Source organism: Falco punctatus (genome assembly GCF_963210335.1).
Source record: "Falco punctatus genome assembly, chromosome: 14".
In the NCBI taxonomy this organism is placed as follows: Eukaryota; Metazoa; Chordata; class Aves; order Falconiformes; family Falconidae; genus Falco; species Falco punctatus.
The window spans coordinates 1,428,281-1,455,071 of record NC_137594.1 but is presented as its reverse complement, the minus strand read 5'-3'; the positions used below and the strand labels follow the sequence as shown (position 1 = coordinate 1,455,071).

Genomic DNA, 26,791 nt, shown 5'->3' with positions numbered 1-26,791 from the left:
ATAATTGGCTTTTTGGGGTTAGTTTAATTTCTCCAAAATACTGTAAATGAAACCACTGGCTCCTTAACTGTAGTCTATAGAATTACATTAAACAGTAAAATTTATGAATGAGTCAGTTCTGTGTGGTTATGCAAGGTGACTCAAAGAAATTCCACTACTGGGTAGTGGTCTCTTGGTTCTAACTTTAAGAACCACTAAACTAAATAAAATAAAGATGTCCTTATTCCAAATTAAGGTCATCTGGGGAATTGCAACTGTGTATGTTTTAAGTTCATGCCTTCATTTTTATTAATTCAGCCCCCAACTTGCTAAGGAAATCCAATCAGAATTACTCTGAACCATTTACAGTGCAGAACTACGCCTAAGTCCTTTATGAAAACAGAATAACACCAATATCTAGATGATGTAGAATATTTTAGATCTTAAAGTGATTTTGAAAGGTGAGCACACTTACTCCATCTCTTAGTTGTTAAATTGCAATATTGACTAGATGAGTCTAAAGTTTTTGAGCAACAGCAACCAAAAAATTGATGTCATTATTCTGCATACATCTGATCATTTACAGGGCTTGAGATTTCTTTTTTTTTTTTCTTATGTTCAGAAACCAGACTTTCATGCTTATGGCAAAAATTTGAGTATCATTCATTTTGCCTTAACAACAAAGTCTTTTAGACTGGGAAATAATCTTCCCTGAGAAGGCCTAAAAAGGAGCAAGTCTCGCCACGGAGATAAATTAAATGTCTTCCTGCTTATCACTCTCAGTTGCAACCAGCGGCACTTTGGCTATGCATTTAATGATCTGTAGGCTTCCTCGTGTGTCCTTTGGCTGAAGGCTGGGGTCTTCTCCAGGACATTTTCTACTGTACACAGAACTGCCAGTTGCTCGTGTAAGAGTCTCTTGTAAGCAAGATGATTCTCCTCAACCAGGTTGTGCAAATGCTTAGATACCCCAAGGCTTCCCACTTTTCATCTTCCAGAGCTCCGTGCCATAGTTTTCCGGTGGAGCAGCTGCATTTGGACTCCTCTGCAGCTCTCACTTCTAATTCAATTCCCTGTGGGGTTGAAATCCCAGTAGCGATCTCTGCTTTCCTCCTCTTCATTTTCTGCAGTGCTGGAGCACTTCTGGTTGCAAGGGAAGGGGAGACAGCATTTCCACAATTATCAGGCGTGGACCACCGGACCGCTGCTGGTGTGTACTTCCCTGCAGAGATGATTTTGGCAGTATTCTGATGATTGAAAATGAAGACCTTACATTTCTGTGGCTGCAGTGTAGCCTTGGATATGCCACCACATTCTTATTATTAGCACTCTAAAAAGCATTGAGAGACCACAGGCAAGATCAGTGTTTCACTACATAGACACCTGAACTTGTTTAACCTACAATTTCCATTTATTGAAGTGTGTGCCAAAACTCACTGGGTTGAGAGGAGCTAAAATTTCACTCCCTATCTTGTGGAGTTTTAGTTTAAATAGCTACAACAGATGAGTCACGGGAGAGGTGAATTACTGTCGTTATTCTACAGAAGTATTAAGCAACTGTCCACTGCTCAGGAGCCAGCTGGTGACATGCCCAGAGGCTGGACCAAGCCCAGCATCTCCACCATGGGGACGTTTGTCTTCTGTAACAGTTAGTTCTACACTAAAAATGGAAAACTAACAAAAATCCAATACCCCTTCATAACTTCTTAATAGAACTCATGCAGAGGCCTCATATATTTAGGTATTAGGTTTTGGATGCTAAAAGCTTTGAGAGCTGTTTTTTAATAACTGAGAATGATACTGCTTAGAAAATTTAGCAGGTAAGTCCTGTTCTGTAGAAAACAATCTAATATTCTGATTCCCAAAAGAATGCCTTAAAATGCACCTGCATATTTGTTATGGATATGTTAGTTACAGGATTTTCTGGTTTTTTTAAGAAGTTTTAGCTGTTTGTTGGTTGCTGTGATGTTTGGAGAATGGGAGGAGGGCAGTACCAGAGAGCTGCAGCAGAAAGACTGATGAGGTGCAGAGGGGCTACAGGCGTGTTAGCTCCCCGTGATGGGCACGTGTAGTGGCTCTGAGCTATGGAAACTGGTCCTGCCAGACTGGAAGACTGTGTAACCCCAACAGCTGCTTCATGCTCCTCTTGTCGTCTCCTCCTGCCTTGGTTTTCCAGGTGAGAAGTGCTCATCTCCAACCTTTGCCTTTCTCAGCCTTGCCATATCTTCAGACTTCTGTTCCTTTAATCTTGGTGCCCCATCTCTTGGTCTCTAGAGGGGTCTTACTTCCAGGGGAGTGGAGGACTATGGCTGTTTTACCCAGCAGATTGCCTTAACCTGGGTGTCATCTTCTGTTTGGGCTATTGACCACCTGCAGGTGAACGAGTCAGGCTGGGAGCTCCCCAGCCTGCCCTGGCTGCGCCACAGCTCTCGCACGCCGCCAGCTCGTCCATCGGTGGCTGCCCATTGAAGATGAAGACCACAGAGTACGCTGTTTTGGGCTTGCTACTTCATGTTTTGGTATGGTCGTTTGCTCGGTTGTGGTCTGCACATGGGTGCATCCATGGAATTCTCTGTGGAATTATATATTTAGAAATGAGAACAAGCTTATTCTGAATGTGCTCATAACCTGAGCAGAATTCAGTCGCAGGTGACAACCAGCACCTTCTCTACCTTCCATCTGTCCAGTACAAAAGCTATGTGGACAACTGAGCCTCACAGCCAACAAGTCTGAAGTGTGGTAGATGTCAGAAAGGCAGGAGAAGCAAATTTTAGATTAATAAAATGTGATACCCAGAAAAGCCAAAATGGCAAGAGAATCCTTTAAACAGTTTAAAGGAGAGGTACAGAATAAACACTGCTGTGCTTTGTGTGGGAGATACAGAACTGATTCAATCTGATTATGTAAGAAATAATTTTGGCTTTTGTTTTTATAATTGTGTTTTTGATGTCAGTTCAGGCAGATGTTGAGTGTTGCCGTGAGAGCTGTGGGGGCTTAGAAACCCTCAAATCAAACCGCTCTTCTCTGGCTGCCCAACTTCGCCTGGGTTTTATAAGAAGAAATAATACTTTTTATGGGATCAGCTGGTAGAGCTGAAAAAAATCGGCATGCTATTGAGATCAGAGTTTGGCAATCAGTTTTGAAAATTGTATTTTTAAATCCAGTAGAGTGTTGTCACGGTCCTAATACTCTCGTTACTTAAGCTTTACCACCTGAAGGCTGAGCACAAGAGCTGCTTAACACAGCCCTCTGACTCTCCACACTTTGATTTTACTCCAAAACGTTTGGATATTCCAACCGAAAGATGAAGCATCACGTTTGTGCTGTTATTATTACTTACATGAGGTCTATGAGTAAAAATACGTATATGCAAAAATGTTCAAAACCATTGTAGGCAAGTCCAGCCATATAACAGTGTTCTGATAAAAGCAACTTTATACCTTGGGCACAGAGGAGTTAGGAGTATCTGTAAGTTCAGATGCCAAGAGGACTAGTTTGTCTGCTTTAGATGGTTCACAAAGTCAGAATGCCAGAAAAGCATAATAACTGGAAAGGGGTCAGCAAGGCTTCTGGCTTGCCTCTTTGTCCAGGTATCAATTTTAATTCCTTGTTTATATTTGGCGCTATCAAAAATCTGGATTTAATTTTCCTATTTTAGGAATAGGAATTATCCCTTTGCTCTGAAGCAATGCTTTTTGTTTGCAATTTTTTACCCCAAACATATGATGACATTTTGTATTTAAACCTACTTTGTGTGCTGACGCCCAACATTCACTCTTGCTAGTTTTGTGCTCAGGGTAGAGTGGCTTAAAACAGAAGTTATAGACGTATTCAGACATCAGGCTGCTCCCGCAGTGCCAGCAGCATCCCAGGGCTGGCGGGCAAATACCTCAGCCCAGGGACCTGCTGCTGGTGGAGGTGCTCTGGGACGCACAGGCTGCTCCGGGGCACGTCCTGTGAAAGCCACCGAGAGTGTGAGCTGAGGAAGACGCTGCGCCCACCCCCACCCTCCAACCCATCTCCACTGCACATCCAGAGGCTCTTCGCTCCCTCCAGGTGTTTTGTTCTGGGCTGCTCCAGTTCTCATCGCAAATGACACCTGCTTTCAGAGCTGCCCTTGGGTCCCTGAATGTGCCAGACCAATGCGAGATACACATATACATATATGTATGTATGTATATATACACACACTCTCCCAGTGTGTGATGGCAGTTACATGTATTTCATCACATTACTATGCATTGATTCCTGCTGTCATCCCAGGTCTTCCCAGCAGCTGACCACATTAACCTTTTAGAAGAATGGGTTGTCTCTGAACATGCAGGAAAAACCAGTTGCCTTGGACAGCTAAAGTATTGCTGTGGCTCTCATGTTCTCTTAAGAATTCTCTCAAATCCCTCCGGTAGCCAGTTTTGTGGAATCCCTGAAATAAACTACCCAGAAACCAAGCAGCCCTCTTGGCTCAGCCCCGCCCGAAGCAGCCCTTGACTCTGCCAGCCCGCCATGAACTACTAAATTGTATTCTGTATTTACCGTGAGGATTTTATTTATCATTGATCACCATTCAGAGTGATGTCTCCAACGTGCAGTCAGCTGCTTTGCTGCAGAAAATTAATAATACTTGAGTCCTAATTGTTGTAGGTACTCCCCTGGCAGCAGCAGATGCTGGGCTCTGCCCAACGACCCCAGCACGTGTGAAACGGACTCTCCAGCCCCTACAACCATCAAATCTAAAACGCCTGTCCATAAAAACTTATTCAGAGATGGCAGAATTGCCTGGAAGAGCGGCTTGGCTCATTTTCGATAAAATTTGATATCTCATGTGGAAATGTGCAGCCCCGCCAGACTGCCCTTGGCAGCACCGCTGCTGCCGGGGCGTCGCACCGGTACCCGGTTTGGCTGTGGGAGTAAGCTCGACTGGGAAGGGGCGGGGGGGGGGGGGGGCGGGAGCAACGGGAAGGTGAGTTTGTGGGAACAGAGACAGAGGCAAACACGAGGGTTTTTTCCACCCACATAGCCAAGTTTTGCCTTTCTCCCAGCGGCTTGGAAAGCTCCCGAGAACCCAGCGGTGCCACACTGCCCCATACGCTGACCCCCTTCCAAGCTGCCCTTGTGAGGATGGACCCACGCTGCAGTGGGTCCTGGGGCTTTTTTTTGTTTCCATCTTGTAATCCCTGTTATCCACCATGCTGGGATTTTTTTTTTTTTTCTTTTTTAAAGCTCTGCTCAACATCTGATGTAAATGAGAAGCAGTGCTACTGGAAAACGTTTGGGGAAGGCTTTTGTCCCACAAGGCCTGCCAGTGGCCACAGGCTGACCTTCTCAAAGATGTTTCACACGTTTTCTGACCATTTGCCATGGGCGGGGAAAGGGGGGGGGGGGGGGGGGGAGAAATGATTTTATTTTTCTAAACCAGATTTTATTTTTGAAAACAGTTCAAATAATAAATAACAACCTATTAACCCAGCATGCTTTAATGCTCCGAATCTTAATATAAAGACTACAGAGAGCACAAACATAACATTAAAAAAAGCGTGCACAGTTATTTCTCCTGCCCAGCGCCTCTCCCCCATAGTGCATGCAAGCTGTCTCTTTAATAATGCAAAGGAGCAGTAAATTTCAAGCTGAGGATGGGCAATAACAAGGAGAGTTATTTCCACAATGCCCCAGTGTCAGCCCCTGGCTTAGGAGCACACCTTATTAGTTCTAACAGGCTGGTTAGCATCGGGTCACCTCTGCAGCTCCGCTCCCCAGCAGGGTCACCCGTCTCCAGGCTACATTTGGGGAGAGGGGGAAGGGAGACGATATTTAGAGATTCTCTTATCGCCCGGAATTTTTAGCATGTTTATTTTTATTTACGCCACCTCCCACCCCCCTTTTATTCCTTGCCTTTCTCTTGCCCTCTCTCCCACCCAGTATATCTTTGCAACCTGCATAAATCCCGCATGGTGGGTAAACCCCTCCCCTGCGAGAGCAAATTAAAGCAGAAACCGTGTTACGGGGTGGGGGTGTGTGTGTGTTCGTCTGTATTTCTTTTTGGAAGAGAAATAATTCAAATTAATCAGGCTGCGTTCGTGTATGGACAAATAACAAAGTGCATTAGAAATGTTTAACGGAAGCAAGCCCAACATGGTGGCACTCCCAGTTAAGCATGGCTGTAGCGTGACTGTCCGGAACAAGCACGGTGAGATGGGCAGCGCTGACCCCACCTCCGCTTGGAGGGGCCACAGGCGCCGTGCGAGCCTCGCTCCTTTAAGGCAAGCTACCCCAAGTATCTTGAAAAAGGAACGTTCCTTTTCTCTGAACTGAAATGTAGGAAAAGCTGCACTTTATGGAAATGTACATGTGGGGTTTTTATATGTCCCTCTCCCCACCAGCCCCCTCCCCCACCCGCCAGTTCCCATCCAAAAATGAATGCAAAGAAATACTATTAGGCTGTCTGGTTATGTATTTTTTATGAGGCCATACAAGACACTGCCTGACCTCGTCCAGCTCATGTTATAACCACATTGAAGATGCTTTTCATTTGGGTTCTGCTTTTCAGCCTGGATGACCTCTATTAAATAAAAAAAAAAGAAAAAAATGGCCTAATATGTGACCCCTGGGACTAGTCGCTTCAAGGATTACATTTAATTCATACGATAATATTGAAATATAATGTTTCTGTGTCTAATGTTTTGGATGTTTTTCTTTCTTCTTTATTTCAGGGACCCTTTGAGTCTTGTCAAAGATTTTTTTGTTTTGTTTTGTTTTCTTTTTTTTTAAATCCATTTTGGGGGGAGGACAAGTAACTCGTGCTCGGTGGTCAGATTCTTAAAAATCACCTTTCTTCCTCTGGAAAGCAGGCGTGAATACAAAAGACCGCTCTTCCCACTGTCTTTGAGGGAGAAGAGAAGAAACAAAGGCAGGGAAATTATTTTTTATAAGAAAGTGTGTCTACCAAGAGCTCGTCAAAATAAAGAACCACTCTTTGTTTTGGCGTTTGCTTAACCAGTTGATGGGGAGTGACCTGCTTTCCCCCACTCCCTGTGCAACCTGGCTGGGGGGGCGCAGGCAGACCCCCCTTTACCTCCTTCCTTGCCTCCAGCTCCCATTGTCTGCCTCGCTACCGCCGCAGCCCCTCCGCTGCCAAATACACACGTATTTACTGTACAAACCCACCCGCACCCTGCACCTGCTCATGTTGCCCCAGCACGTCTCCCCTATGATAGAGCAGCCCAGAGTTTCTGATAGACAACACATATTTCAGGGGTTTATAACTTCTCCATGAAAATGTACTCTGGGATGAAACACGACTCACGACGGTTCAGCTGAGGAACAAATTTGCTTTTGCCAATTGCAAAAATAAATTTGACCCTTCCTAAATATTCTGCATGCAGGAAAACCTTTAATAAAGTACATTTTTTTCCCCTGATCCTCTTGCTAAAATCACGTTGTGAGGTGTACGGTGGAATTCAGCAATCAGTCAGCAATCGGATCCGAGACTTGCACTAGGAAGCAATGAAGCCCTTAATCATTCACGGTAATGACATGTTTGTAAAAAAGTGCCGCATGTATGCACCACGTATTTTCAGCAAGCGTTTCAGGCGAGGTTGTTAAAAAGTGGATGCGGCGCACACAGCAACGGTGGGCTCGGTGCAAGGGATTTTCCTCCTCGTCGGAGAAGCCCACGCAGGCTGTTGGCAGCCTGTCTGCGCTACCCCGGCTCACAGAAGCTGCGTCTTTTTAGAACAATAGGCCTGTGCTCCTGGCCAGCCAGTCCCGCAACACGGGGACGCTACTCCCGTGACGTTTGCGAGGGGATATGCAATTCTGAGAGAGAGAGATATATAGACAGAGAGATATATAATTTTTTTTTTTCCAACTGTGACGGAAACTATGAAACAGTATGATTAATTTGTGCAAAAATACACCTCGGATACCACTCGGGTGTCGATGCAGTAGTCCAAGCCCATAACGCGTGGCTAAGGCTGAACCTGGGTCCTCCACCGTTGCGGGTGCGCTCGCAGATAGCGCTGTGCGCCATAAAGCCGATCGAGCCCTCGGTGGGGCTGTGCGGGGGAACACGGGCAGGTTATGCTGGAGTTCGCACATTAACTCCGAATGCCGTTGCGTTTATTTGCGTCATAGGCTGAACCCTGGCACTTTTTGGCGAAAATCTAATTAGCGCCACGTACGCTGCCCTGCATGCACGCATGTCGCATGTATATGCACGCCAGCATTTTGTGTAGGATATTAAAAAAAAAAATATACAGGCTTTTGGTTCCCTTTTGTAAGGCATTAAGCTGTGACCCTCCCCTCCTCTCCTCCCTCCCCCTGTAGCCCTAGACTTCACCATGCCCTGACTGCTAGCATAACATGGAGTTCTCTTTTTTTATTTTTTTTATAAACCCAGTCACAACACGGAAAGAGGAGGAGGAGGAGGAGGAAGAGAGAGAAAGAGAGAACTAAAACCCCTGAAGGATGGTTCTCAAAAAATTCTGGCGGAACCACGGGGGACTCCTCGGCGAGCGGGAACCGGCCGCGGAGGTAAGGCACCCTGCGCCCACCCCTTCTCCCCGAGCCCGGCCGCCGCGCCCGCACTCGCAGCCCGCAGCCCGCAGCCCGCAGCCCGGAGGCGGCGGTGGGTGGGTGGGTGGGTGCGTGGGTGGGTGGGTGGGCGCGGGAGCCACCTCCGCCTCGCCGCGAGCAGCGGCGCTGATGTGAATATGCAAATGGCCGGCTGGGCCGCGCCGTCACACGTGCAGCCGCCACCCCTCCCCCGCCGCGCGTGGGGCCGCGCGGGCGCGCGTGGGGCCGCGCGCGTGGGGCGGGCGCGCTGATTTGCATGTGAAAGCGGCGGAGGCGCGAGGGCCGGGATTAGCGCCGGGTGACATAATGACGCGGGAATTAACGCGGGCGGGGGGGGCGGGGGGGCGGCCCGCGGGGGGGGTGTGCGCCGGGGAGGCTCCGGGCTCTTCCCCGCCCGGCTGATTGATGTCAGGGGCTAACAGAATGCATCTTGTTATTGCGCGGGGATGATGATGATGATGATTGCGATGATTATACTTATCATTAGTGCGGAATTTAAATTTTAAAGCGGGCGGCGGCGCGCGGCTCCCCCCGGCGCCGGCAGAACTTCCCGCGTTTAAACCCGGGCAGGCAGCGCGCGGGGCTCGCAAAATCACTAATTTATGAAATCCAGGGGTCGAGTTGCAGCGATTTTCACGCAGTCCCGTTTTTATTGCGAGCGTGCGACGAGATAGGCGGAAAGACGGGAAAGGCGCTTTTGTTATTAAAGGAAAATCTTGTGTCGGGGTGTGTGTGTGGGGGGGGGGTCGAGAAATTTACAGTCAATGAAATTTAATTCTGTCCTTTGCCTTTCGCTTTATCCACGTTTTAATAAAACAGCCATAAAGAATAAAAGTACCACGGTGATTGCTGAACAAAGCAGATCCCGGGCGGCTGCTTGCGACTCTCAATAGGATTTAAAATTCGTGCCCCGCTCCTGGCTGCGGCTGGCGGAGCGCCCTGCGTGCCGGTACAGAGGGGCTGCCTGGGGGGCACGTCTCAGGTGACATTCCCTTTAAATTAATGGCAAGATTAATATTTCATATGCAGCAGACACAAACTTTCTGATAAATTCCCTGCTCCCCATGTTTGCCTACCTGGTAGTTCGGGTATACCTGATAGTCTCAACATTTATACGTGGTTACCTTAGGGAGAGGGGACCATTGCTGGGGGTGTGTAGCGCTGCTGGTGACACCTGCCAGCACCCCAGTGTGGTGATGCCCACTGGCAAGTCTGCAGAACATCCCTGGCGCTAATTCACTGGGGGGAAAAAAATGCAAAGCAACTCTGTTAGTTTTTCTTTGGTATTACCAGGGACTTTAACAGGATATACTAATGGGATAACTGTATTCACTAGATTAATAAATAAATAGAAAATCCCTAATTCTTGCGAGGGGTGGGGCTGGAGGAAGTGGATGAAAGTGACTCGCAGTTAACTGAATAAAAATCCTGTGCTCAAATTGCCTGATTGATCATACTGTAGTGCACCAAGAAACAACAAGACAACCGAGAGGAGGGAAAAGGCAGGAGCATCAGGAGGAGGAGTGCAGTTGTAACCCTGTTACAGCCGCCCGCGGGATAAGCCCACCCGCCCGCATGCCCTGGTTTCCAAAGCAATGCCCCAGGGTCACTGTCTCCCTCATTTCTCTGCCGCCTAAACACCACGCTTGCCTTCAGTTCTCAGAAATCCCAACTTGTAAATGTTATTTTTTCATCTCCTTGTCTGAGCTTTGCCCCACGGGAGGCATGGACGCGGGCCAGTCCCGAGGTGCTCGCCAGCTGCCCACATCACAGGCAGGTGCAGCTCCTGCACCCAGCGTGGGCCCCGTGCTGAAGGACCCTGTGCCCAGAGCCGCTGGCAATACTGACGTGATGGGAAAGCATGAGCAGCATCGCACCTCTTAGGACAAAATGACAAGACGGTGGCATCTTGGCTGCCGTTTCGGTGGTGCTCCGGGCACGCTGGGCCCCAGCTGTTGCCCCAGAGCACCTGCACTGGGGTCCCCACGCACCTGGAGCTCGGTGCGCCTGTGTGCATGGCTTTGCCGCGCCTCGCTCCTCTGTGCCAATAAAGAAGAAAGGCAGGGATGAGGATTGTTGCTATTGATCTGCCCAAGGGGATCATTAGGCATCAGTATCAATCTACAAATCAGTGGGCCTGTGTTACTTGCTTGGGCAGTCATTGCCAATTTGTTCCTATTAGATGGCCGAGCCCGGAGGTGTTTGATGAGCAGATTGGGTCTTTATCTCGGCGCTGGAGAGCAGGCAGGCTCGTGGGGAGACGCTGGAGCTTTACAGGATTTCTGGTGTTTGTTTGTTTTCTTTTGCTGAAATCTGGCTGCCTTCTTACTGCTCTGTAAAGAATTTTGTATCGGCTGAGTATGTTTCTGCTGTATATATGGTTTTTCATATCATCATATTAAACATATTGAGAGTTAAGGAGAAACTATTTTAAAATAATCCCCTCTTTCATTTGGTATGTTTACCAGCAGCACTCCCTATAAAAATACATATTCATGCCAGATTCTTCTGTTATCCTTCCCAGGTCAGACCGAACATTAGAAGCGCAAACAATTTTTCTTTTGCTATCCCCATGCCCATTCCTAGGGATTTGTTTAGTTGCTGTTGGTGAGGTGACCATTCTCAAACTACTTCCCTCTGTGATTTAATTAAACATGGCCAAAAATGAAAGCTTCCAGACAACATGTTGTTGGAAAGTGCTGTTTTACATTTTTATTCAGAAACGGTAGCCCCAGCTTTTTGTAGCTACCCCTCGGACGGCAGTCCTGCTCTGAGGGTGGCTGTGCTGCCTGTTGGAAAGCAGTCTGTCTCACCTGCATGCTTTCTTATTTTGTATTTTTTAATACTATACAAAATGAACAAACAGCAAAATTATCCTGTAGTAGGAGAAAGTAAATTGATAGCAAAAGATGGATTAAAACAGTTCATATGAATGATCTGATCTGACATCAGTGCTTGTTATTTAATGCAAACCTTGAAATCAACTGTTTCGTCTCACTCCTGACATGAGCATCGTGCAGTTTAAACATCTGTCCAGCCGTTAAAGACCCTATTGATGCTTGGTTATTGGATTTCTAATTTTCAGGTTTTGTCAGGGGGTTTAACAGGCTATATGAGTGTTTATAATTTCTAATGAGTTTAATCTGTAATTTGCGTCTATTACCTGTGACTGTCAAACCACTTTCCCAGGACTTGGTCTGTAAAGATTCAAAATAAAGAAATGTGGGTTTCTACATAACCTAGAATATTTGTCATATCTTTTATATACAAATATGTGTGCAGTAATCAGAACTATACATTCTTATTCTGTTTGAAGATCAAGACTGATTTTAATCCTGCATATCTGCTGCAATCACAATATATTATCTAAAGCCAAGTTTCTTTGAGGACTTTTTGGATATATGTCATTATTTCAATTGAGATAAAATAGTGTATGTTTTAGGATACTGCAAGGCTGATTATTGCTGCCTGATTAGTATTTGATCAAATCGGGTTTTTTTTTGTTGTTTTTTGGGGGTTTTTTTTGTCCCTGAGACAATTCAGCTCCTCCACATCCACAGGCGAATTCGCCTCATTCTGTCTGACAAGTGTTTTGTTGTGGAGCAGTCGATCATATCTGTATAAACACGCATCTGCTGGCGGACGGGGCTAGAAGCAGAACACTTTTAATTTATCATAAACTTCATATAACTCATTAGCTTTCATCTTTGCATTGCATGTATAGAAATGAATTTGGAGGGTACTCAGAGAGGCTTTTTTCTGAGGAGTTTGCTGTACAAATATTTATGGTCCTTCTCCTTTGTAGTACAGATTCCACTGGAAATAGCTATCATGCGATTAACAGCAGATTGCGACTTAAGGAAGTGGTTGCCAAAAGCTATTGTTTATTTAGTCATGTGGCATTTTGCATTGAAATTTGTTTTGCTACTATTTGTAAAAATACAGGACTGTTTTGGGAGGAGAAATGAGGATTTTTCCTCTGTAATCCAGAATTTAAAAAAAAGGGGGTGGGGGAAGCCTCCCAGAAAATTGAATATAAGTATCTTTGTGTGTATGAACGTAACTTTATAATCACGGCATATTCTGACTATTTCCAGTGAAGAAGCCTTGTTGTTGCCCATTCAGAAAACACACATATGGAGATTTTATTGTGGTTTTTGTTTTAAAGATAATGATTTGTCTCCAAGTTCCAGTTGTTTATGTTTCTGTCTATATCTCTTTCCTCTCCCCTGTTTTATTTAGTAAGGTTTCATCTGTGAAATTTCTCCATGAAACAATTGATACATTCTCAGCACGCTGCAGCGAGGGAAAAAACCCCCTTAGATTAATGGTCAGTGTCTCATACACACAAATTTGTGTTACGATACTACCGAGAAGCTGCGAATTACTGACAAGATCTAGAATAATTCCTAATGCTGTCGAAGGCTTCATTTTCTCCTCCGCATGATGGATGAGGCATAAGAAGTGCTTTCTGAGATCGTTAATGTGCATCATTCTGTTAAGTGTTATTAAAGTCCGTCTGTCTTAGGCAGCAGAAACAATAGCTTATCCCTTATTTTGCCTCTCTCTTTGCTAAACTGTAACTGCAGCCCCTGTCTTTTACTAATGTGGCCTTTTGTTGGTGCTCTTCTTTTAATGGCTAGTTTATACTGTGGCATTTAGGTGGGTTTTAGGATTGTATTTTCCCTTTTAGTCAAAATACTGGCTTGTGGCATGGGAAGGAATGCCTAATTTCAAGATTATACTATCTGTAACCTGTAGATAATAAGGCTGTGGAGGATCCATACCAAGCGTTATATTTAAGCTTAGAAAATAGGATTGAACTTTTCCGCGGAGGCCGTGCCTGCGAGAAGGAGCCGGTCTGGCAGCACAGCCCTGCCCACTCCAGCTGAGTCGAGCAGGCAGCCTTCACCCCGGGGAGGAGAGCCGCACACCTTCTCCTCCGGGTCCAGCTCCAGGGAGTGATGCCGGGGCTGGGAAACAACACCTGGGAGCACACGCGGCCGCTCATCTTCTGCTGGATTCGTTGTTTAAAAATCTGGGAATTGCTGCCCGAGTAGAGAGTTAAGTGTGATTTCTTGCTGGGAGGGAAGTTAGCACAGAGGCAGCGTTGCAGGCAGGCGACCCAAACTTGTTCTGTGTGGGCAGAAAAGGCTGCCCTGTGCCCTGGTCCCTCGGGCATTGCCCTGTTCCTCAGAGCGCTGCCTGCCTTGGGGGAGTTAGGCCAGGTACAGATTGCAGATGGATCATATTAAATCAAAAGTACTTTTAACCAAACAGAAGAATTCACTTTAAAGGTTTTTAACCTTTCTTAAGAGCCAATTCTTCCTTAGGCCCTGTGATAATAAAATACAATATAATTTATAGAGCGCTTTCCAGGGGTATGCATTCCTCTTTCTTTTTTTTTTTCTCTTCCCCCCCCCCCCCCGGTACAGTCAGATAAAAAATATCCAACAACTGGGATGATAATCAAGAAAAAACAAAAACCAACTGATCACAGAGGCATTTAGAAACATAACATTCCTTTTAAAAGAGATTCAGACATACTTGGAAAGCCTCACTTATATACTTTTAATAGAATTATAGAAGTGTGATGCACAGCTGGTAAAAGCTCAGTCATCCACAGCACAGCTAGTTTTTGAGTATTTAATTTTATATTTGAATAATTCTCCAGATCAGGCTATAATCATGAATGTCATATAAAAAGATTTTTTTCATAAATTACATTATTTCACAGATGTGCAAATACTTCTGTGAAAAAAATTACATTGATCAGTTTTAATACCCCCCTGTCTCACCCTTCAGTCAAAAGAAAAAACAGCTTTTTTTCCATCTTTGTCTTCAGAAAGGTGCTAGATTGTAAACATCTGAAGGAAATGAAAGGGGGTTGGCCAGTCCACCCCAAATTCTTTCCAGATTTTCATTCCTTTCACCAGCAGCCTTCTGTTCTTAGAGGAGAGGGAGGAACAGCAGAAGAAAGAGAGAGATGTCTCTGTTTCTTATTAAAATTTAAAGTGAAAAGCAGTGCTGTATTTTGCTAATTTTCAATCTGGTAATTCGGAAGATGTTTAGTAGGGAGAAGTGGGGCTGTGGGGCAGTGGGGTCCAGCGGCGTGCGTTTGGTGGTTTTGCACAATAAACCCTTGCAGGCAATTCAGATCCAGCTCGGAGGGGAGGGCAGCAAGGCAAAGCTCCCCCCCGTCCTGACTTTGCTTTTGAAAGAGGAGTTCACACTAATTGGACTTTTAAAATCAGAAATTTACAAAGTTGTCTTTAGTTTTCTAATTGAATAGTGACTCTTTTATCAAGAATAAACTTTGCAGCAGGGCCTGTGCTCTGCCGGGCTGGTGCCTGGGCTGCACTCGTTGTCCCTACACCCTTCAGGGATGCCCAAAAGCCAGGAGCCCGGTGTGGGACTGGGCAGGGGTCACCTCCCCAGACAGCGCCGCGGCCGCCCAGGCTGGCTTTTGGGAAGCAGGTGGCTGGCACTGGAACTACTGTTCCATTCAAACTCCTGAGCGCTTTGCTTGTTATCTGGTCAAAACATTTAATTGAGGCATAGGTAATTACGCAAAGCATAGTATTACATGCATAATATCTGATTATACTGTATATTGTTGTGAATGGAAAAGTTTGCCCTAATGTTTAATTTGGGGATGACAATTAAGATAAATGCCTATTTCCAAGCTCTCTCATCCCATATACTATTAAGTTACACTCTTAAAGGAACGGAAGGCTAAAAATAACGTTACAAAAAGTAAAACAAGGTGTTACACCCTGACTGTTTGGTCTTAAATCATAGTGGCCTGCTTTTTTTTCAGGAAATTTAGAGTACCAGATGCACTTGGAGAAAGCAATCTAAACATCAGAGTTTATTTTCAATATGCAAGTGGTATAAAAATATGCAAACCCTGATCACAGTGCTATGGAAACTACTCCACAAAAATGTGGAACGAAAGCTGTTACTGTAAGTGTGGTTCATGTACTGTAACAGCTGTGACAGCCTGGTGCAGCTCAACACTTGTTCAATTATAAGAAAATACTCAAAAGGAAGCTTGATTTAAATAAGATTTGTAATAATCTTTCACATTTACAAAATAAACCAGTGACAAACACTGTCCTCCCGCATGGTTTGCCCAGATTCGGTGTTGGCGTTGGCTCGGGCGATGGACATGTTTCTCCTGCCTGTCGCCAGATCCAAAAGCATTTTTCAGGGCTTATGTTACAGTTATTTGCAGATTATTCTAGGTCTGTGTTCTTTTATATCCACTTAGCAACTTGCAAGGAATATTTCAGGAGCAGACTGTACATGACATGTATCTTTTTGGGGGAGCAGGAGGAATGGGTGTGGTGGATTTAAAAGCGATTATATATTTATGACAGATGGTTTTCAGTTTATGCAAGAAAGCCCATATAGATACTAGCACAGAGACAACCGTTCTGGGAATTTGGACATGTATCATTAGCCTCTTTCTGTTAATCAAATGCAAGGAATATAGTAAATTTATTTTTATACGTGACCTGTGGAACAAATATGGCCAATGGATATTAAACATAATAGATCTTAAAAGGGATAATTATATTTTCCATTTAAATTTTCTGATTTGTTACAAGTTATATCTATTTTCAAGGTTTTAAGAATACTAATGATTAAAATCATCCTACTGCATAAATTTTAGTTATTTACTATAGTTTATAAGTATCGTGCAATGACCTTTTTCTGGCTTCATAGAATCAGTGACTTAATATAATTTAGGATCTGAGAGTGTAAGTTCTTTGATTAATTTATCGTTTTAAGCTGAAATTTGTTTTGTCTAAATAGAAGTCCTACTCTACTTTTCCTACCAACCATATACGCTTTGTACAGTGGAAACTAGAAGACCTTTGTGTCTTGTCTTTTCCTTTTAGGCTTGACCAAAAACAGCCATTATAGACTTCTTCATAAAACCCCAGACTTTATAAATAAAGGCTGTTGACTGGCTCTGGGGGGAGTTCCACGTGCAGAATGAAAACAGCGTATGACCAATATTACTAATTTTTCAGAATTGCAAAGTGTGTTAATATATAATACACACTGAATTAGTGGTAGGTTTTGACTGTATCCCAGGCTACACCTTTATGAATGTAATTAAATATATAGTTTTAATAGCTTCAGGGGGAATTAAGTTCTGAATTGTCATATAAAGAATGTTTATAAATATATATAGATAGATTATATATATAGCTGAAAGCAGAAGGCTATACAATAATTTATTTTAAAAGTTCTTCTGTAGTCAGTATGAGTGATTTCAAATGGGATACGAGAATCTCCAAGCTGAAGCTCTCATCTTCTAAGGAATTTCAGTTACCTGGAATAAAATGTTGCCTTAGAAATTATTGACTTAATAGTCCCCTTGGGAACTCCATAGCAGTCAGAGCGAAATCCAACAATAAATCCAGGGGCCACCTGGATAACTACCATTAAAGACTTTTTTTCAGTGGAAAAAACTCTTTAAAAGCTTAATTCTTCCTAAATGTAAAGTTTAGTGATCGTGTTTCTGTATAACTTTCATAGTTAGGTGTTTTACTTTAGTTTGTTTAAACAACTTTTCAAAGCATCTTTGACAGCAAAAATAATGCCATTGTTTTTCCTTGATGCCATTGCTAACATACCCCTTACGTAATGAATCCCTTCGGAACCGAGTCAGTGCGGGTTTTTGAGCATAGCTAACTTTGGCAGCACTAATAACTTAAATTAATTTGCAATGACTATGGGAACCAAACGGCATGAAAACAGATAAAGAACTGTGCTTTGCATTTTTTAAGTCGTTATAAATCAAACCTTGCTAATCCTGCTCAGCGACCTTGGCAGCGAGATCCTCTCCCCATTGGTGTTCCTTCCTGGGAAGGGCATCTGCGTGTTGGCCTCTGCCAAAATCTGGGACACACTGGTCGCCGTGACTGCAGCCGAGCCTTGCTCCTCAGGCAGGAGTCCCCGAAAACTGAATTTTGAGCAGAAATGGGAAGTAGAACGTGCCTGAAAAAAATGAAAAAAGCAAACCTGATAGACTGAAGAGCTGATAGACTTGGGCACTGGAGGGGTTGGTAAAAAACCACTTTTTCAGTTCAACTGTTAATTTTGCTCACTTGCCGCTGTAAATCGGGATTCATTTCATGAACTCAGCTGGGCTGAAATGGGATAAACAAGAACTGGACCCCAAAGTGTGGCATTTCAGGACAGATTGTTTAACGAAACCTGTAGATAAAAGAGGGAACCAGAGAGATCTTGATTGAGAGTCCTCGCCGGCCACCAGCTCAGCACTGGTGAGGATGGGCACTGAGTACCACTGGGCTCCCGGGCTTCTGTAAACTTCTCGGTTTCTGTGTTTGAAATGCCAGTGCAGAATTACAAAGCAGACGGTTATGAAAAAGCAATGAGAGCCCTGCTTTAACCCTAAGACCATTGACCTGATCATTAGGGATTATTTACATATGCTTTTTTCCATTAAAAAAAACACACCAAAACACCTTCTGTGACCATCATGGTCCTAATGTATACAAGTAGACTGGCAAAACAGCTCAGCTTTGAAAGGCTAATGTGGAAGTATCAGAGAATTTCCATGTCCGTGTGACAAACTGAACAGTTTCCAGAGTGTTCCCCTGCTCCACAGCTCATCCATAATGGGAATGAGATGTGAAAATAGTTTCTTGTTTCTTTGAGATATCAGCCGACCCCACAAGCAGTGTGACTTTAGAAATGCTGGAGCTAGTTCATACAGATTTATTCTGAATGGGTGAATATGTGTGGTCCAGCTCAATTACAGAAAAAACCCTGTATTCATTTTAAGGGTGTGTGTGTGTGTCATGAAATAAAGGTACCTGAATTACATACTGGGGGGTGGTACCAGGGCTGAGGTGTCAGAAAGGCAGTGATGGGTCAGTTGAGGTTTGCATTTTTGTTTGCTTCAAGCATATATGAAAACAATCTGAAGCCATTACTTTACGCGTGCAGTTAGTTTATGCGATTACGTGTTTCTAATAATGTTTTTATTCTTTCCCTATTATCTCCCACTTTTCCTCTGACCTTTCGCTTTCTCTCAGATTAAGTCACTGTGTCAGCTCTTTGGGGCAGGATGGCTTTCTGTTTGCTTGAGCAGCGCCCAGACATCACTAGTGGTTTGCATTACAGTGCTTACATGCAGATGTACATACATATATATCTGTACACATAAAAATAACAGATTGTGGTGACTTCAGTTTCCCCAGAATTCTAAGCTGCATTTTGTACTCTATCAAAAAGGCACCGCCTGGCTTTCAATCAAAAATACTAAGGAAGAAACAATAACGCCATATACCAGCGGAAATTTTAACACAATTTAATTAATTGTAGAATTTTTTAGAAGGAAAAAGGGGACAAGAATAAAGTGTTATTCTTAATTGTCTAAATTTTATTATTAGTTAACATTAGCTATCTACTACAATCTCTGTCCAGTAAAAAGGAGGCTGTAGACTACATGAAAAAAAAAGGCACTTTTGACTTTTATTGTAATACATATAAAAATAGATTAAATTATATATTTATTTGTAATATATATAAAAATAGATTCAAAAGTGTGTATTTACATGTGGCCATTTTACAGATTGCCTGGTGTGGTGGTTGGAGGACAAACCTCTTTGCTAGTATTCAGGATTTCACTGAATTTGCCATATTCTAAGTTATGCATAATACAGATTTTTAAGTAGTTTTACAGGGGTGCAATACTTTTTCTATAGGCTTCAATTTTAAACAGTCTCTATTTTTCAAGTGTAATGAAAATATAATTTATAATTATAAGTTTAAACAGTGCAAAACGGTTATTCATACTGTTTTTTATCTTGAAATGAGGTTTGTTTTACCTTTTGGGTTTGGTTTATTTACTTTATTGCTCCCTTATTTACCCAGACCCTTTTTCTGCCATTGCACTTATTTTAAAATGGCAGGTTTTTACTTTTAGTGTAATTTTGTTCTTTAGACCAGAGTTTTGTAATGCAAGTGTATAAGGAACTTGTTTTGATGTTTTCCCCAAAGCAATTTAATGCAGTAATACATGCAATCAAACATAGGAGTCATTGGTGGTATTAGAGAAGATGTTTTGTCTACAAAGACCCAGGATGAAAATGTATCCTGATAGCAGTCCTATTTGCACAGAAAAACCTATTAAAATCCTGACTCTAATGAACTTACCTATAGGGACAGAAATGTATCCACAGTATTGCCTGGCCTTAAAGCATTTGGCTTCTGCTGCATGGTCACGTGGCCGTCACAGGAGAGCTGGGCTCATTCACGTCAGTGAGGATTCCCAAATTTTCTGTCCCCATGTTTGGGATGGGAATAAGCAGGCAATGTCTCCAATCCCTGTAAGGCGCAGTGAAAGTCTGGCATTGTGGATCTAGGTTGAAACTATTTCAGAAGCGATTCTCATTTATAGGCCACCACTTTTCTGTAACTTTTGGTGTGTTTTGGGGGAGAAAGCAGGTTTGCTGCACAAGAAACATAGTCAGTGAGTACAGGATGCACTGGGTGGGATGGGGGCCACGTCCCAACTCTGGGATAACATACAGAACACTGCAAGGTGATTAGAGCAGAAGCCAGTTTCTGTTCCATCTCCAGCTTGCTGCTTTCCCCCTGCCACAGTCTGCTGGGCTCTGCCAGTAACAAGGGACCATCAGCACTGCGGACGTGTATGGAACAGTCCAGCGAGCCCACCTGCGGCCCCACGGGCCCACCTCTAGCCCTGTGAGCCCACCTGCAGCCCCACGGGCCCACCTGCAGCCCCAGCTGGGGGAGATGGGAGGGCGAGGCCGGCGGGGCCGCAGGTGCCGGTGGTTGCCGTTCCTGGGGCAGAGAGCGGACAGGGCTGCCTTAGCTGGGGCTCTCAGCTCCTTGTCCTGCCGTCCTAACGCCTGCGGCCGGGAAATGTGAGGGATAGGCTGCACTGGGTGAGTCCTGGATTTGGGAGAAACTGCTTCCCCACCTGTGAAACAGCGCTAGACGGGGTTCCCCCTTGTTCCTGGCCTGCCGTGGGCCTGCGGGCGGCAGGCAGCGTGCTGAGGGCAGGGCCGGCCTCCGGCTGCCCGGGCGGCGGGACAGGCCCGTAGCGCCTGGCACAGCCGGCACCGGCGGCTTGGGGAGCCCGCGGGCCGCCAGGTTTCACCAGCCTTAGGTGGGAACTCCTCCCGCAGCCCTCCGGGGGCACGGCTGGGCCCGGGGGGCACCGCGGCGGCCGCCCCTGTGGCTGCAGCCCCTCCGCCCGGCCGCAGGCCCCAGGGAGCGCGGGCGGGAGCCGGCGGCGGCGAGCGGAGCTGGCGTTGCCGGGCTGGTGGCTGGTTTTCTCTGGGCTGGGTGCGGAGCGCGGGAGCGGCTTTTCCCGGGAGGCCCGCAGGCCTCGGGGGGCCGCGGCCTGGCCTGCCCGCCTCCCCCGGCAGGTGGCAATGTCGCCTGTGCCGCGCCGGGCCCGCGCCGCCTCGCCGGCGGCCGTGGGAAGGCGGCGGCGGGAAGGCGGCAGCGGCCTGGCGGCGGCCTGGCAGCGCGGCCCCGGTGTGAGGGGCTGCGCGGGCCGAGCGCGCCCGGCCCCAACCGCCCGCGGAGCGCGGGCGAAATTCAAGTTATTCTCGAGATTTTTGCGTTTGAAAGTTATTTACCGCAGCAGTACCCCCCGCGGAAACCTCACACGCGCTTATATTGGTATATTCTTCCTCAAGGGAGGAAACAAACTTAAATTTCTACCGGAAGGATAGAGGTGGTTGCCAGATTAATTTGAATATAATATTAATTTAAAATGTGTATAGTCACACAATTCTTGAAGATGGGAGATCAGAAAAGAGAGAGGCGGGTTTTGTGTGTGTGGTGTGCTGGGGGGTGGTGGATACTCCAGCATTTGTATTTCTGCCTCAAATATTTGTGTTTGTTTTTCACGGGCTCTGCTAATACCTAAGGGAACCATTAATGCAGCCGAAATAACATGAGATCTGATGTTCTCATGGTATTTTAGTATTTCAATTCCTAGATGGAAATACCATGAGAACACCAGATCTCGCGTTATTTTGGCCCCATAAATAGCTCCCTTGGGAATTTTTAAAAAGCCCATAAAATACATAAACACAAATATGGAGATACTCAGGTTCCTGCAGAACTTGCATGCGCAGCCTTCTTTCTATTGAAGTCATCAGTCAGCAGCTTTCCCTACCTTCCAGCTGATTTGTCTTTGTCACTGGCTGAAACTACTCTTTCTCCCTCAAAACTGATGGTAGAAAACTGGACCCGTCTAGGTGATTGTGATTACGGAGAGGAAAATTCTGGATTACTTGCAGAGGCAGAATATTTTTCCTAACCTGCTGTTTTGTAACATGACTTTTTTTTTTTTAAAAATAAACATATATATTTAAATTTTTGGTTTAACTGTAATTTTCATTGTATATTTGGTCATATCTAGTTAATTATCTAATCAAGCAAATGGTTTCTTTGGCTCTCAGCTAACATAAGATAACATCCCAGTATCGGGATTAAGTTTTCATCTATATCAACTGGTTTAAAAATACTGAACTTGATTCCTTTTGAATTAACTGAGTCTTATTTTATTTTTTTTTTCAATATCACCTATCACCATAGTAACCACTAGCTGTCAGTTCAGTTTCTGACATTTTTCTCATTTGGTAAGATTTCAGAATTGCCATCCTCCCTGCCAACATGTCATGAACAAGAAAAAAAAAAATTGCATGAAAAATCTAATGGGTGTCTGGTCTGATTGTCCTCACTCGTGGCAGGAAAGACAAAAACTGATGAATTGTGAAATGTATTCAGAGGGATTCAAGAAAAGCAAGTGTCTCGGACCCCCTCCTCACCCACACCTCCTCGTTTTCATCTTGTTATGCTTGATGCACCATACATGCTTGCCCTGACACTTGGGTTTGTAGAAATTTAAGATTAACAGTTTTTACATTCACCTTGCTGATCCCCGTTTTTTAAAGTCATCATTAAAAATAAAGTTAGCAGAGCTTGTATTTAGCACTGTTTCCCACTCACTGATGAGATTTTAGCACCTTTGAATTTGCCACAAACAAAACGCTTCCGATGCCTGGAGTCAACAGACAGTTCTGTACATTTCCACATTTTTGTTCCCTACTTCTATATTTTATGTATATTAAAAAGAAACGATTCAGCAGGCCAGCAAGTATGAAAGAGAAAAGCAAATTCTGGGTAACTCACTGGGCTGGTGTTACATTCATGTTGGAAAAGGACAGTAAAGAGCAAAATTGTGCTTTCTTTTTTTTTTTTTATTTGTCCAGTTGATTTAGCTGAAGAAAAAAATGTAAATTTAAGAAAAAATGGGATCGCATTTAGCAAGCGATACGCGTACCTCTGGAAAGGGAAAATACCAGAAAGGAACCTGATTACCAGTGCTGAAAAAAGGACAACAAAAAAAGAAAGTACTCGTTGACTCCTGGTAGAGCAAACAAAACTACAGCAAGAACGGATGGCTTTATAAAGGGGTTTTTTTGCAGGGGTTTCCTATACAATACACACATACATGTAATGGGCATGTTGTGTTTCCATAGGTATAAAACAAATACACCCATCTGTCTCTGTACGTGCACAAAGAGACAGTACCCTCGATGTGTTTTCAGAGGTTTTGTTTTGGGCTATATACATCTATCCACCCCCCCACCCCCCCCACCCCACCCCCCCGACTGTCTATGAATTCAGGCTCAGCAGCAGGAACTCATTTCAGAAACATAAAACTGATTTGATAAGCAGCTGCAGCGCGCGGGTCCCTTTTGCTAACGGGTGGACAACCCCACCGCTGCCAGGGCTCGCTCTGGACCGTTTGTGGTTCAAATTTCACATACTGGGACTATGGCGTTTCAAAAACCATGCAACCCCAAATGAAAATAATTGAAACAATACTAGGTTATTATAACCATTTGGGAACATTTTGGGGGAGTTGTTACTTGTAAATATATATATACTCGGTACTCCTGCATCTATATGTAATAGGAATAGAGAGGCAGAGGGAGTAGCTCTTCCAAGGAAAAATACGTATTCATATTGTGAAATCCAGGGCTGCATATTTGTAAATGTTTTTCTCTCTGAAATTGTAGATTAAGCTTTTTGAATTACGTGGTTTGGATTTTTAAAATGTGGCTAGGAAATGGTGTCAAAACAGCATGCTGCGGGGGAGCAGGCTGCACCTCCTGCACTGCTGAGGGGAGATGGAGGGATGGATGCGTTTTCCTATAAAAGCACACACGTATGGTTATAGGGGTGCAGGATGTAGCTAAACAAAATGGATTTTAGTCTAACTGTTTTTTTTTAAATTAGACATTTCAGGTATAGGTAATGTTTAGATGTTTTCTCGGTTTTAGACTGAAAAAAACAATCTTTAGAAATAACTTGAAAATAGTCAAATTTTACTGCCCATTTCAGACATGCATGTTGCAAGCTGTATTTTTTAAATAGTTATATAAATGTAGCTCATGAAATAAATACACTGGGAAAGTGTAACTCTTTTAATGATAAATAATATTGTAGTATATAGTATTTGAAAATAAATGGTGTAAACAAAATGCACCTTAATGTCTTTATGGTTTATAAGATTTATAACAATAATCAGCAAACCACTGTAACGTTGTTTGCACCTTGTGTGCCCTAAAGCCATTGGATCACCCAGTTAATTGTATAAATTCCATGCACTATGGAAAATCATGATGTATCATTTATATTCAGCTATGTCAGGTATATAAATATTAAAATATATTGGCCAAAAATGGCTGATTACCCCTCAAACATTTCATGATAAATCTTATCTTTTTATGGTGGTGGTAGTGTTGAGGGTGGGGGGACAGGGAAGAGGGGCGGTGGACTAAATATTTCATGTTATTTGGAAATATTCTTTAAACAACCTAGATATATTAATGCTTTACAACTGCTTCAAAAATCCTGACGCTCGGTTCAGGTTTATAGGATAAAGTGGTTCATACCTGAAGAAAAAGTGATTTTTATATGCAAAACACATGAATGGTAGGGATTACGGTATTTATTCAGCCTGTAATATGTACAGTTCATGGAGACTTCATGCCGATGCCCCTGTATAAAATAAGGGTGATGTTCCTTACTGCATGCCATCGGTAGTCAGCACCTTGCTGCACTAATACTGAACATATTAATGTGTATTTAAGCAGGGCTTTATTATTCACCTGCAGTCTTGTTTAGTAAATGTGCTGCTATCCCCAGTCACAGTATATTTTCATATAGGTACAGATGCAATGTTTATGACACGGTCTTTTGACTAAAAATATTTTAAAAATACTAGATGTGCACATATTTCTATATGTTTACCACACAGCACCCAAGCTAGAGACACAACCGTGGAAGGAATCTATATGGCAACGTGAAGAAAATATTGTTATACATATTTATTGATACTAATGCATGTGTTTTAATGAATAAATAAATACAGAGTTGGGCTGTGTCGCAAATGTGTTTGGCAACTAGCCGTATCCAGTGAGGAGGGAGGAAATGTCAGAACAGGGTCTTGTAAATACATGTGGCTGGAAAGAATAAAATAAAAATGATGACTAGCACTGACAAGCAGACTTGGGGTGTATGATATACTTTGTTCATTTGATTCTTAGAACTCAGTCGGGGTTAAATTGGAATCCAGACATCAAAGAATTCTTCCACCAGACCCAAATTTTGCCCGTATAATTTTTTTCTTACAGTTGTCATAATTTTAGCTAATTTCACAGTGCAAATTTTTTTGCTGTTTGAAGTATTTTTCTAAATATACATATAATATAGCAGTGGGATATATTCTTTATATATAATGTATTTCCCTGATATTCACAAATAGGCAGCTATAAGCCCACAGTACCTTCTGTGGATGTGAGAAACCTTTAGGTTTGATGGTGTCTGTCTATATGTGCCCTCATACATGCCGTATAGGAGCATAATCCTTAAATTCTAAGGGAGGGGAAGGCTAAAGGCTTTAAATAGCAACGCCCTTATTTCTTTCCTTCCCCCCCCCCCCCCCCCCCCCCCTTTTTGCCCCCGACTGTTGTGTCTGAAAACGCTTGAAGCATGTGGTGCTGCATATTTGGTGGGTTTGCAGATTTCTGCACGATTTTTATCTGAAGGTCAGGGCTGTGGAAATACATCAGGTTGCGATTTGGGATGTTTGCCATTTGCCATTTAGCCTCGCTCCTTCTTATCAGATCGCTGTGGAACACGGGCCTAATAAAACAGGGAGCTGTTGCGAAAAGAAGAAATAAATATTGTTCTAGTTTTATGGAGTCTCTTTACTATTACACAGCAGGCGATTTTAAATGTATTTATTTAAGTTCGCCTTTCTGCTTTGGAATTGTTGAAATAGGTAGAAGAAATTAATGGTGGCTATTTATAATTTCACCAACTGTTTGCATATATTAATTTTTTTAAAATGAAAAAATTATTTCCTTTTCACTTTGGGGGGAAAAAAAAAAAAGAAAAAAGTTAGAGGAAGGCAGTGCCAGAAAGGAGGGATGGGTAATGGAGGTTTCCTCTGCATCCTACATCACTTTGAAAGCAAAACATCTTGTTTCTGCCTGTGCTTCCTGCGGGGTTTTGGGTGCCCAGCGGCTGTTTGCCCCCGAGGACGTTTCCCCCTTTCGCCCAGGATGGGAGGTTTGGTTGCAGTGCCCGGCGCTGAGCGCAGAGGGGTTGAGATGTGGTTAACGTGTCGCTGCCCAGGACCCCGTGGGCAGAGCAGGTGGCTGGGCAGCCTTCTTCACTGGCTTTAATTTTTATACTCAAGACTGAAATTGCCAAGGCTGGCAAACCGATTCTAATTTTTAAGAGCAGGATCGGGCCTGTATGTGCGTTAAAGAGGAGGGCAGGTTCCTGCCTGCCAGATCTGGGGGTGAGCATCGCGCCCGGTCCTCCCCGGGGCGGCTGGAGGAGGGGAGCCCCTGGCAGAGCAGCTGCCTGGGCCGCCTGTTTGTCCCCCAGCCCTGGGTTTACAGGGGTTCCCCGCGGACATGCCCCACCTGACTTCATGTCACTGGATTTGCTTGCAAATGGTGATTAAACCCAATGCTTTCAGAATTCCCTCCGAACAGAGTTAGGGATAGGCAGAGGTGCTGGGTCCCCTGGCACAGCAGGGATGCTACTGCATTGGCAGGCCGCGTGGCGCAGGGATGCCGCGTGGCACAGGGATGCCGCGTGGCGCAGGGATGCCGCGTGGCGCAGG

At 44.2% G+C, this 26,791-nt stretch overlaps 1 protein-coding gene across 11 annotated transcripts in view; it reads left to right on the top strand.

Moving 5' to 3' along the window:
* LOC308053646 (uncharacterized protein) overlaps positions 1-26,791 on the top strand; it is a gene marked incomplete at its 5' end in the record, with an annotated part of 168,661 nt that overhangs the window by 130,571 nt on the left and 11,299 nt on the right. For 10 of the 11 annotated variants that reach the window (XR_013923704.1, XR_013923705.1, XR_013923706.1 and 7 more), the window contains one exon: positions 8,375-26,760. Coding sequence is in view for 2 of the 11 variants with exons in the window: in XM_080365167.1 (XP_080221293.1) it covers positions 8,375-8,801 (427 nt within the window). Of the gene's footprint in view, positions 1-8,374; positions 26,761-26,791 lie in introns of those variants that run through there. The other variant, XM_080365168.1, reaches the window with a different exon arrangement.